Source organism: Micromesistius poutassou, assembly GCF_964030765.1.
Source record: "Micromesistius poutassou genome assembly, chromosome: 15".
In the NCBI taxonomy this organism is placed as follows: Eukaryota; Metazoa; Chordata; class Actinopteri; order Gadiformes; family Gadidae; genus Micromesistius; species Micromesistius poutassou.
Genome location: NC_140285.1, coordinates 492,003 through 503,721, shown reverse-complemented (window position 1 = coordinate 503,721; position 11,719 = coordinate 492,003). Strand labels below are relative to the sequence as shown.

Genomic DNA, 11,719 nt, shown 5'->3' with positions numbered 1-11,719 from the left:
GCATGTGTGCGTGTGCGTGTGCGTGTGCGTGTGTCCGAGCGGGCGCGCGTGCGGTACCATCTTGGGGAACTGCTGAGTGATCTCGGGGGAGTAGGTGTTTCCGGAGGAGCCCTTTCTGAGCGACACCACCACGAAGATCTGGAAGAGCTGCTGCTGCTGGTGCTGGATGAGATCCCGCTCCAGGGTGCGGTACCCGGGCCGGCGGCGCAGCGTGGACTGGACGTACACCGTCCGCCTGGAGTCTGGAGCCACAACAAGCCAACAGCCCCCGGGGTCAGGGGACTGGGGTACACAGCGCATCGATGACCTTTGACCTTTGACCTGGTGTCAATTAGAGCGGCTCTATTAGTGCGGTACCTCTAGAGTCTTCAGGGTCACTCTCGGTTCCACTGGTCTCCTCTGGAGAGAGACAGAGAGAGAGAGAGAGAGAGAGAGAGAGAGAGAGAGAGAGAGACAGAGAAAGAGACAGCAAGATAAAGAGAGGGGGACAGAGACAGCGAGAGAGACAGAGAGAGAGAGAGTGACAGAGACAGAGAGAGTGACAGAGACAGAGAGAGTGACAGAGACAGAGAGACAGAGAGAGAGACAGAGACAGAGACAGAGACAGAGAGAGAGAGAGAGAGAGAGAGAGAGAGAGAAACAGAGACAGAAAGACAGAGACAGCGAGAAAGACAGCAAGAGAGAGAGACAGCAAAGAGAGAGAGACAGCAAAGAGAGAGAGACAGCAAAGAGAGAGAGAAAGACAGAGAGAGAGAGAGAGAGAGACACCGAGAAAGGGGTAGAGAGAGAGAGATGGAGAGAGAGGCAGAGAGAGAGAGAGAGAGACGGAGAGAGAGGCAGAGAGAGAGAGAGAGATGGAGAGAGGGGTAGAGAGAGAGAGAGAGATGGAGAGAGGGGTAGAGAGAGAGAGAGAGAGAGAGAGAGAGAGACGGAGAGACGGGTAGAGAGAGAGAGAGAGTGAGAGAGAGAGAGACGGAGAGAGAGGGGTAGAGAGAGAGAGAGAGAGAGAGACGGAGAGAGAGAGAGTAGTTACAATCAAACACAGTTGATCCATTGTTGACCAGCCTGAGGATGGTGGTTGATTGGCAGCTGGCCAAGAGCATGTCCACCATGAGCCCCAAATTAGTGTGTGGCGCGTGTGTGTGTGGCTGTTTCTGTGTGTGTGTGTGTGTGTGTGTGTGTGTGTGTGTGTGTGTGTGTGTGTGTGTGTGTGTGTGTGTGTGTGTGTGTGTGTGTGTGTGTGTGTGTTACCTCGCACAGCGTTTCCCTGGTTCTTCACCCTCTTCCTCCCTCGCTTGGCGTCAAAGATGGTCTCGATCTTGCTGATGTACTGCGTCACAGAGAACGGATCAGTCACCACACACCACACACTGAGACACAGTCTCTCTCTCTCACACACACACACACACACACTGAGACATGGTCTCTCTCTCTCACACACACACACACACTGAGACATGGTCTCACACACACACACACACTGAGACATGGTCTCACACACACACACACACTGAGACATGGTCTCACACACACAGACACACACTGAGACATGGTCTCACACATTCAGACACACACACTGAGATATAGTGTCTCACGCACACACACACACACACACACACACACACACACACACACACACACACACACACACACACACACACACACACACACACACACACACACACACACACACACACACACACACACACACAGCCCTCTCGGGTCAAGACCCCCCCCCTGGCTCAGTAAGTGACACTGAGGTGTGTCTCCAGCATCTCAGTCCAGCATCCCTGCTGTGGTAGTCCTCCTCCAGAGGAGGCTGTTTGAGGAACGTTGGTCATGTGACTAGAACGACTACCTCTCGGCACGAGACAGGAAGTAGACGTACACCACAGATGTGCACCGAACAGGAAGCTGAAACAAAGACCCGGGTTGCCCGGGCAAAAGCAGGTCTGGGCACACCAGTCACCACACCATCCGCGTGCCTCTACTTTCTGCCTGATCGTCCTCAAATGGGGATTAACCCCAGTGCCGTTTCTAGGAAAGCGCTCTCCCTGCAATGTGTTCTCCGAGAGGCTTCTACTGTCTATCGTCAAACGAACCGAACCGAGACACTATTTGAAAGGTCACCTCAAAGCCACTACGGGTGGTGGTGGTGGTGATGACGGGTCATTACTTTTAAAACACACCACCGTATTCAAAGCCCATCGCCCGCCCCCCCCCCCCCCCCCCAGGAACTCTACCTTGCGTCCAGAGCTCCCCGTCTCCCTCCCCATGTTGGAGGACTCCGCCAGCATTTCAACTCAACTCTCGTTCAAAAAAAATGACATCCTCCTCACTCTCACTCTGTCTATTATCCTGCCCCTGCATGTTGCCGCCACTTCCTGTTGTCATCGGGACACGCCCCCCCCCCCTCCTCCCCCCTCCTCTCCCATACCCTCTGAGAGCAGACGATTCCATATATAGGCCGGGCAGATATATATTATATTATATATTATTAGATATTCTTGAAAAGCAGAGCTGCCCTACAGATGGACTCTTCCACAGGAAGGACAGGTGTGGCTTAGGTCCAGGTACCTGTAGTCCAGGTCTAGAGGGTTTAGTCCAGGTCTACAGGGTTTAGTCCAGGTCTACAGGGTTTAGTCCAGGTCTAGAGGGTTTAGTCCAGGTGTAGAGAGTTTAGTCCAGGTGTAGAGGGTTTAGTCCAGGTGTAGAGAGTTTAGTCCAGGTCTACAGGGTTTAGTCCAGGTCTACAGGGTTTAGTCCAGGTCTACAGGGTTTAGTCCAGGTCTACAGGGTTTAGTCCAGGTCTAGAGGGTTTAGTCCAGGTCTAGAGGGTTTAGTCCAGGTGTAAAGGGTTTAGTCCAGGTCTACAGGGTTTAGTCCAGGTCTACAGGGTTTAGTCCAGGTCTAGAGGGTTTAGTCCAGGTCTAGAGGGTTTAGTCCAGGTCTAGAGGGTTTAGTCCAGGTCTAGAGGGTTTAGTCCAGGTCTAGAGGGTTTAGTCCAGGTGTAGAGGGTTTAGTCCAGGTCTACAGGGTTGAGTCCAGGTCTACAGGGCTTAGTCCAGGTCTACAGGGTTTAGTCCAGGTGTAAAGGGTTTAGTCCAGGTGTAGAGGGTGGAGACCCAGGTCCAAGAGATTTAGACCCAGGTCCAAAGAGTTGAGGGTCTAGGTCTAGAGGTCTTTAGACCCGGGACTAGGGGGTTTATACCCAGGTTCAACTGGTTTAGACCCAGTACAGGTTAAGTACAGGTTAAGTACAGGTTAAGTACAGGTTAAATACTTGGTGTACAGGGTTTTAGAGCCAGAGCCAGGGCTAGAGGGTTGGGGGTCTAAAGGGTTGGGGGGCTAAAGGGTCCTGGGGGGGGGTCTCGAGGGTCTTACCTGAGCCTGGGTCGGGGGCTGCCGGGGTACCCTCTGGGTGGCAGAGCGCCGGGGGCCGGCCGGTTTGGGGGTGTCCAGCAGCGCGGAGACGCTGGGGGGCAGGGTCCGCTGGGGCCCCTTCCTGTCCGGCCGGGCTGGGTGGTTCCGCGGGGCGTGGGGCTTGGAGGACGCCTAACGGGTCCAAACCGGTTGGCTTTGAATTAGTCTTGCGTCACGACTCACGACTAACCGCCCTGAAGGGGGGGAACTCTAAGCCTGGTCCACGTTCATTACCAGGAGATAGGTTATTACATCACTATGATCGATCATTGATCTGCAGACACTTTTACTCGAGGCCCCGGGCAGGTATGGGCGGGGACATCCAAAGTACTTTGGATGGTGTATCCAAAGTACACCGTCCAAAGTACACCTGGAATTGGTCCCAAGAAACTGCAACACCCAGTCCACGGGTTGCAGATAACGTCTCTCCTGGTAACATGGGTTTTTTTTTGAACGATCGTACATAACAAACTCTGCAGGTGGCGAAAGTAAAGTAAGTAAGTAAAAGCTGCGTCACGTTTTGAACTACACACTTTTTCCATCTAGTTGCGACTGGCTTTTTGGATTTTCGGTGCCGTTCAAGTAGCATTAATAATCGTTTACTACTTTAACGGCACAGACAAAAGTGTGTAGTTCAAAACGTGACGCGGCTTTTACTTCTCCGCCACCTACAGAGTTTGTTATGTACGATCATTCAGAAACCCCGCGTTATTCCCCACAGACGTTTGACCTTATTCATCTATAACGGTCTATAACAGTTCTTCTTCTCTCCATTATATGTAGTACATCTCCTCTCGTACCGAGGCCTCCACCACCCCCCGTCACGTCTTTGAGAGGACGTAGCCCCCAGCACACCACCCACACCCCCCCCCCTACTCCTCCCATACCTTGGGCCCCTGGTGGTGGTCCCTCTGGGAGAGGGTGGAGGGTCGGGGCCGGGCCCTACCCAGGGGGAGGCACATGGGGGACAGCTTGACGTCCTCGTAGGGGCTCTCCCTGGGGCCCTCACCTGGGGCGGGGCGGGGGGGGGGGGAGGTCAGAGGTCAGAGGTCAGGGTAACAGCTGTGGTGCAGTATCACATGAAACACGTTGGAGCACTCAGAGAGAACCCCGCCCCCCCCCGGGGTCAGCAGCCAATAGGCAACAAGATGACGACGGAGACAAAGATGTAGACAAGACGGGTTCCAACTGGATCGCCTCCCTTTAGGCTGACCCCGTAGAACTAAGTGTTTCCAGGAATGAAAATGAAGCCATACAAAGCAACTATTTTATTCTAAAGTGAACGGCAGACTACTTATGTAATCATATTCAGATTTTTGCACGGTATCGTCAATACAGGATTGAAAAAGGATTCCCAAAACTGCATGTCAGAGCACTGAACGAGTACTATGGCAGGAACGGCCGATGCCATTAGCAGCCATTAGCCCAGACATTGAAAGGTCTGTTCAGCGGTAATGCACTGCATTGATTCTGAAGCAGACCCGGTGGAGTCTCAGGAGTCAATAAAACATTATGGATGGAGCTCTGCTCAGTCATCTACCACGAGACTAGACCTGTCTGTGGTCATCAACTATAAGACCTGTCTGTGGTCATCAACTATAAGACCTGTCTGTGGTCATCAACTATAAGACCTGTCTGTGGTCCTCTTCTATAAGACCTGTCTGTGGTCGTCTTCTATAAGACCTGTCTGTGGTCGTCTTCTATAAGACCTGTCTGTGGTCGTCTTCTATAAGACCTGTCTGTGGTCATCAACTATAAGACCTGTCTGTGGTCATCAACTATAAGACCTGTCTGTGGTCCTCTTCTATAAGACCTGTCTGTGGTCGTCTTCTATAAGACCTGTCTGTGGTCGTCTTCTATAAGACCTGTCTGTGGTCGTCTTCTATAAGACCTGTCTGTGGTCATCAACTATAAGACCTGTCTGTGGTCATCAACTATAAGACCTGTCTGTGGTCATCTTCTATAAGACCTGTCTGTGGTCATCTTATATAAGACCTGTCTGTGGTCATCTTATATAAGACCTGTCTGTGGTCATCTTATATAAGACCTGTCTGTGGTCATCAACTATAAGACCTGTCTGTGGTCCTCTTCTATAAGACCTGTCTGTGGTCATCAACTATAAGACCTGTCTGTGGTCGTCTTCTATAAGACCTGTCTGTGGTCCTCTTCTATAAGACCTGTCTGTGGTCCTCTTCTATAAGACCTGTCTGTGGTCATCAACTATAAGACCTGTCTGTGGTCATCTTATATAAGACTTGTCTGTGGTCATCAACTATAAGACCTGTCTGTGGTCATCTTATATAAGACTTGTCTGTGGTCATCAACTATAAGACCTGTCTGTGGTCCTCTTCTATAAGACCTGTCTGTGGTCATCAACTATAAGACCTGTCTGTGGTCATCTTATATAAGACCTGTCTGTGGTCATCAACTATAAGACCTGTCTGTGATCATCAACTATAAGACCTGTCTGTGGTCATCAACTATAAGACCTGTCTGTGGTCATCAACTATAAGACCTGTCTGTGGTCCTCTTCTATAAGACCTGTCTGTGGTCCTCTTCTATAAGACCTGTCTGTGGTCCTCTTCTATAAGACCTGTCTGTGGTCGTCTTCTATAAGACCTGTCTGTGGTCCTCTTCTATAAGACCTGTCTGTGGTCGTCTTCTATAAGACCTGTCTGTGGTCATCTACTATAAGACCTGTCTGTGGTCGTCTTCTATAAGACCTGTCTGTGGTCCTCTTCTATAAGACCTGTCTGTGGTCGTCTTCTATAAGACCTGTCTGTGGTCCTCTTCTATAAGACCTGTCTGTGGTCGTCTTCTATAAGACCTGTCTGTGGTCGTCTTCTATAAGACCTGTCTGTGGTCCTCTTCTATAAGACCTGTCTGTGGTCCTCTTCTATAAGACCTGTCTGTGGTCTCTCTACGTTCAGGGACCTACAGACGATGTCTTCGTAGATGTTGTCGTCCGAGTAGGCGTGGTAGAGGCCCTCCTCGTCTCCCAGCATGCCTTGCTTCACAGTCATGTGCGACGCGTCCTCATACTCAAAGGACTTCCTGCAGAGGTGGTGAGGAAGAGGAGGTGAGGAAGAGGAGGTGAGGAAGAGGAGGTGAGGAAGAGGAGGTGAGGAAGAGGAGGTGAGGCAGAGGAGGTGAGGCAGAGGAGGTGAGACAGAGGAGGTGAGGAAGAGGAGGTGAGGAAGAGGAGGTGAGGAAGAGGTGAGGAAGAGGAGGTGAGGCAGAGGAGGTGAGGAAGAGGAGGTGAGGAAGAGGTGGTGAGGAAGAGGAGGTGAGGAGGAGGTGAGGCAGAGGAGGTGAGGAAGAGGAGGTGAGGAAGAGGTGGTGAGGAAGAGGTGGTGAGGAAGAGGAGGTGAGGAAGAGGAGGTGAGGAAGAGGAGGTGAGGAAGAGGAGGTGAGGAAGAGGAGGTGAGGACAGAGGAGGTGAGGAAGAGGAGGTGAGGAAGAGGTGAGGAAGAGGAGGTGAGGAAGAGGAGGTGAGGCAGAGGAGGTGAGGAAGAGGAGGTGAGGAAGAGGTGAGGAAGAGGAGGTGAGGAAGAGGAGGTGAGGCAGAGGAGGTGAGAAAGAGGAGGTGAGGAAGAGGAGGTGAGGAAGAGGAGGTGAGGAAGAGGAGGTGAGACAGAGGAGGTGAGGAAGAGGAGGTGAGGCAGAGGAGGTGAGGAAGAGGAGGTGAGACAGAGGAGGTGAGGAAGAGGAGGTGAGGCAGAGGAGGTGAGACAGAGGAGGTGAGGAAGAGGGGCCAGCATGGCTAGTTAAATCTGTCCCCATTTGAAGTTGAAACCATTAGTCAAATCAATGTTAATCTATTTGACACAATAGGATGATGATTCCGATAACGCACTAAAGGCTTTTCTCAGTTTAACCAGTATTAAGAATAGAGAAGAGAAGAGATCTTATTACGTCTGAATATAACCTCCATTATGACTATAACTTCTTCCACTGTCGCTTTTGCCCAAAGGGACGTAAAGTTAGGGCTGAGTCGATTCATCCATGAATCAATTGTCAGAAAATGCAGCAAATCTAATTTGGCTAATCGATTAATGATTCATGTCCTTCCTCAAGTACAAATAACAAACATATGCTGCTTAATATTGCAGTTTTATTCAGATATTTGGTTCATGGATCCTTATAAAATAAATAGTTTTTGCTTTTCTTGGCTGCTGCTTGTCAGATAACACATCCTTTTGGACTCCTGGTAACCTGTGATGGTTCTTGCTATTAGTGTTGAGATTTTAAAGACTAAATGATCACACCATCGATCGAGAGTGAGGGCTCTGGTCAATGGGGCGTCTTGGTTCCAGAGTGGAGACACTGAAGAGTTAACTGGTGTTACTGGGCTGCAGAAAGCCAACGCTCAGCCCATAGAGAGGAGGAACTAGGCCACCCAAGATGACATCACACCTGGAACCCAGCCAACATCCAGACACTAACGGTTCCATCTCCCCTTCAACCCCTGGTTCTATCCCGGTTCCCTAGTCTCTCTGCACTAGAACCCTCGTTCCCTAGTTCTATCCCTGTTCCCTAGTTCTATCTGCACTAGAACCCTTGTTCCCTAGTTCTATCCCTGTTCCCTAGTTCTATCTGCACTAGAACCCTTGTTCCCTAGTCCTATCCCTGTTCCCTAGTTCTATCTGCACTAGAACCCTTGTTCCCTAGTTCTATCCCTGTTCCCTAGTCTATCTGCACTAGAACCCTTGTTCCCTAGTTCTCTCTGCACTAGAACCCTTGTTCCCTGGTTCTCTCTGCACTAGAACCCTTGTTCCCTGGTTCTCTCTGCAGTTGAACCCCTGTTCCCTGGTTCTCTCTGCACTAGAACCCTTGTTCCCTGGTTCTCTCTGCACTAGAACCCTTGTTCCCTGGTTCTCTCTGCAGTTGAACCCTTGTTCCCTGGTTCTCTCTGCAGTTGAACCCCTGTTCCCTGGTTCTATCCCAGGTGTCCTGTGTCCTGTGTACTGCACAGCTGAGCAGATTGTCTGCGCAGGTCAGACTGACCGCATTCATCTCTAGACGCAGCGTAGCGTCTGGAACGCTGCGCTGCGTTGGAAAGTGAACGGCCTTCTCATGAAGTGCTACGCAACCAGCAAGCAAGAGAGTATACAAGCTCCGGTTCATCTGCCGAGAGACGAGAAGGTGATCCGCTCACCTGTTCTTGTTGTAGACTCAATATAGCCTCCCCCCCCCCCCCCCCCCCGACCCCTCTTATGCACTTATTGTCTGTTGTACGTCCTGGCACTGAATGTACACACTTATTATATGTTGTACATCCTTGCACTTAAAATCAGTACTTAGCATCGTGTAGCATCTTATCCTAGCTCTCTGTGTTGCATACGGGGGAACGGGTTAACCTAGCGATGGTTAGTGCTCGGCACTTGGTTCTATGACCATCCTTACCGTACCGACAGAGATATATTGTCGTTTCTCTGACGTACTGATTGTACGCCTCTCTGGACGACAGCGTCTGCCAAACGTCCTGTGTGCTAACGCGGATCCACTCACCTGTTCTTGTTGTACCGTGAAAGCCCGTTGGTTCTGTCAACGGGGCAGGGCGGGGGGGGGAAGTCGGGCGGGCGGGCTATAACCCTGCCCCCCCTGGAGTCCGAGACCGTCCTGGCCCACCTGCCCCCCCCCTCCCCCCCCTCCTCCCCCTCCCCCTGGCCCTGGCCCGGCCACACGGCCCCGCCCCTGCCTTCAAGGTACTGGAACGTCCTCAGGGGTTTGGGGGGCGGCTGGGGGGTCTCCGGGGGTGCCAGGCCCTTCTCCCAGAGCAGCTTGTTCCCCTCCAGCCTCCGCCAGAACCCCCGGCTGGTGTAGAAGTTCCCCGCGGGCATGTTGTTGTCGTCGGGGTCGTCGGGGTCGTCCGCGTCCGCGGGGGGTCGCTCGTGCTGCGGGGCCGGCCGGCCGGGGGCGTACCGGAAGTCTTTGGCCGGGACGGCGGCGGCTTGTTGACCTGAGGGGGGGCGTGGCGTCGGGGACCCCCCCGGGGGACGACTGGGGGAGAGCTGGGGGGAGTGACGGCCTCTTGTCCGCGACGGAGGCGGATATTCCCGGGGTGTCCCTCTGGAAGGGTTCCGACCTCCTGGCGGATATTCCCGGGGTGTCTCTCTGGAGGGGTTCCCACCTCTGCCCGACCGGTTTGAGTCCCGTCGGCTCTTGGGTTTCCCGGAAATCCAAGGCCAGGCTTTTGGATTTGCAAAGGGTTGCTTTCCGCGGCGGGTCTCGAAGGGCATCGTCCCCAACACCACCACCACCAACCCCACCACCACCACCACCAACAACCCCACCACCACCACCACCTCCACGACCGAGGAGGTCTGGGGACAGAGCTCTGATGAAGGCTGGGGGGCGGGGCTTGCCGACGGCGGCGGGCTGACTGCGGCCCTCCCACTGGGAGATCTTCTGCCGGATGTTGGAGCCTTGCTCGGCGGGGGGGCCCCTCCCGTGGGGCTGCCAGGCGGGGCTGGCCTGTTTCTGCATGGCCGCCACCCTGCCGCCCCCTCTCCTCACCTGCTCGGGCCCCTGGGCCAGCGCGCTGTGCAGGGGGCCGACCGCCAGCTCATCCTCATCACTCATCCATCGGTTGAACTCCCGGGGCTCGAGCCAATCAAACGCCGGTGGAGGGGCGCCCTGCCCCCGCCCACTCCCTTATTCCCTGTTCCCTTATTGGTCGATCCAGACGGTGTGGTGGTTGATGGAGCGTTGATTGTGCTGAGAGCGACGACGCAGGTCTTCCTCCCTGAGCTGGGCGGGTCTCCGCCGCTGAACAGACTAGCACACGTTGCTCACTTCCCGCCTGCTCCTTTCACAAACAGCCTGTAAAGGGAAGGGTAAGACACACACACACACACACACACAAAGAGTTCCCATCAATCACACGCAGCAGTAGAGGAACGAGCGGCAGCAGCACCCGGGGAGACGCGCGTCGTCGGGCCTCGTCCTGACGGAGGGGAGGGCGTTCTTCTTAGAGTAGCGATCGAGCGATATGGATTTTTTTTAGAGCCGATACCGATACCGATTTTTTTTTTCACCAGCCTTAGCCGATGACCGATACGCCGGCACCGGTTTTCTTGAGGCGATATTTGGAGCCGATGCTGCTTTTGCTCCCTCAGTTTACATCACAGAAATGACACAACGATGATAACAAACGTTACAAGTCTCAATTTAAAAAAGGAACCTTTATTGAACTGTCTGGAAAACAGGCTGGGAATTTTTTATATTTTTTAATTTTTTTTTAATCTGCAAAAAAAAAATCGATGCCGATGCACGTAAAAAACGCAAATATCGGCCGATAATATCGGCCGGCCGATATATATCGGTCGATCCAAGTCCAGCGCTCTACCGGCGCCGCCTCACCTCGCCGTTACCTGAGCCTCAGAGGGAGCGTCTCTAAACACTCATTTAAACACGGACAAGAAGGGGGTCCTGCTGCAAAATGGGGGTTTCCCAAGATCCCAAGAGTACACATTTCATTATCAAAACGCTGCCTCGGCTAGGAGTTGAGTGCGGATATATATATATATCAGACACACACACACACACACACACACATTAGTATATTTAAACCTAGAACATTGAAATATAGCACACAAGTTAAATCACATGGAAACGTTTAGAGTCTCTCTAACAAGGTGAGTGAAACTAAAAATGTTCCTCCTTCAAACTTCACATCAGACCAAAACAGACAAACACACCACTATAAGCACTGGTATGTCGTTCTAAGCAGTGATCTGTAGGTCTAAGCAGTGATCTGTAGGACTAAGCAGTGATATGTAGGTCTAAGCAGTGATATGTAGGTCTAAGCAGTGATATGTAGGTCTAAGCATTGATCTGTAGGTCTAAGCAGTGATCTGTAGGACTAAGCAGTGATCTGTAGGTCTAAGCAGTGATCTGTAGGTCTAAGCAGTGATCTGTAGGTCTAAGCAGTGATATGTAGGTCTAAGCAGTGATCTGTAGGTCTAAGCAGTGATCTGTAGGTCTAAGCAGTGATCTGTAGGTCTAAGCAGTGATATGTAGGTCTAAGCAGTGATATGTCGTTCTAAGAAGTGATCTGTAGTTCTAAGCAGGGATCTGTAGGTCTAAGCAGCAGTGATCTGTAGTTCTAAGCAGGACAGAGAGCAAAGTGGAATGTACAGGTCAAAGTTCGTCCCGCTAACATGAGTGTAACACCGACAGGGACATGTTGTTTAATCATTGCGTCCTCTCCAGACAGAGGGGGAAATCCCCCGCAACGCTGCTAAGCTACACGGCTAGCTACACACAGCAGTGAAAAAGACAGCCACCAGAA

At 52.2% G+C, this 11,719-nt stretch overlaps 1 protein-coding gene across 1 annotated transcript in view; it reads right to left on the bottom strand.

The window, feature by feature from the left end:
• Window positions 1-11,719, bottom strand: part of dennd2c (DENN/MADD domain containing 2C) — a 28,064-nt gene that overhangs the window by 13,460 nt on the left and 2,885 nt on the right. Inside the window, 8 exon segments of the mRNA XM_084479619.1 lie at window positions 58-242; window positions 358-399; window positions 1,252-1,330; window positions 3,385-3,555; window positions 4,311-4,432; window positions 6,362-6,477; window positions 8,935-9,395; window positions 9,397-10,248. Coding sequence (XP_084335745.1) covers window positions 58-242; window positions 358-399; window positions 1,252-1,330; window positions 3,385-3,555; window positions 4,311-4,432; window positions 6,362-6,477; window positions 8,935-9,395; window positions 9,397-10,008 — 1,788 coding nt within the window. The 5' untranslated portion in view covers window positions 10,009-10,248.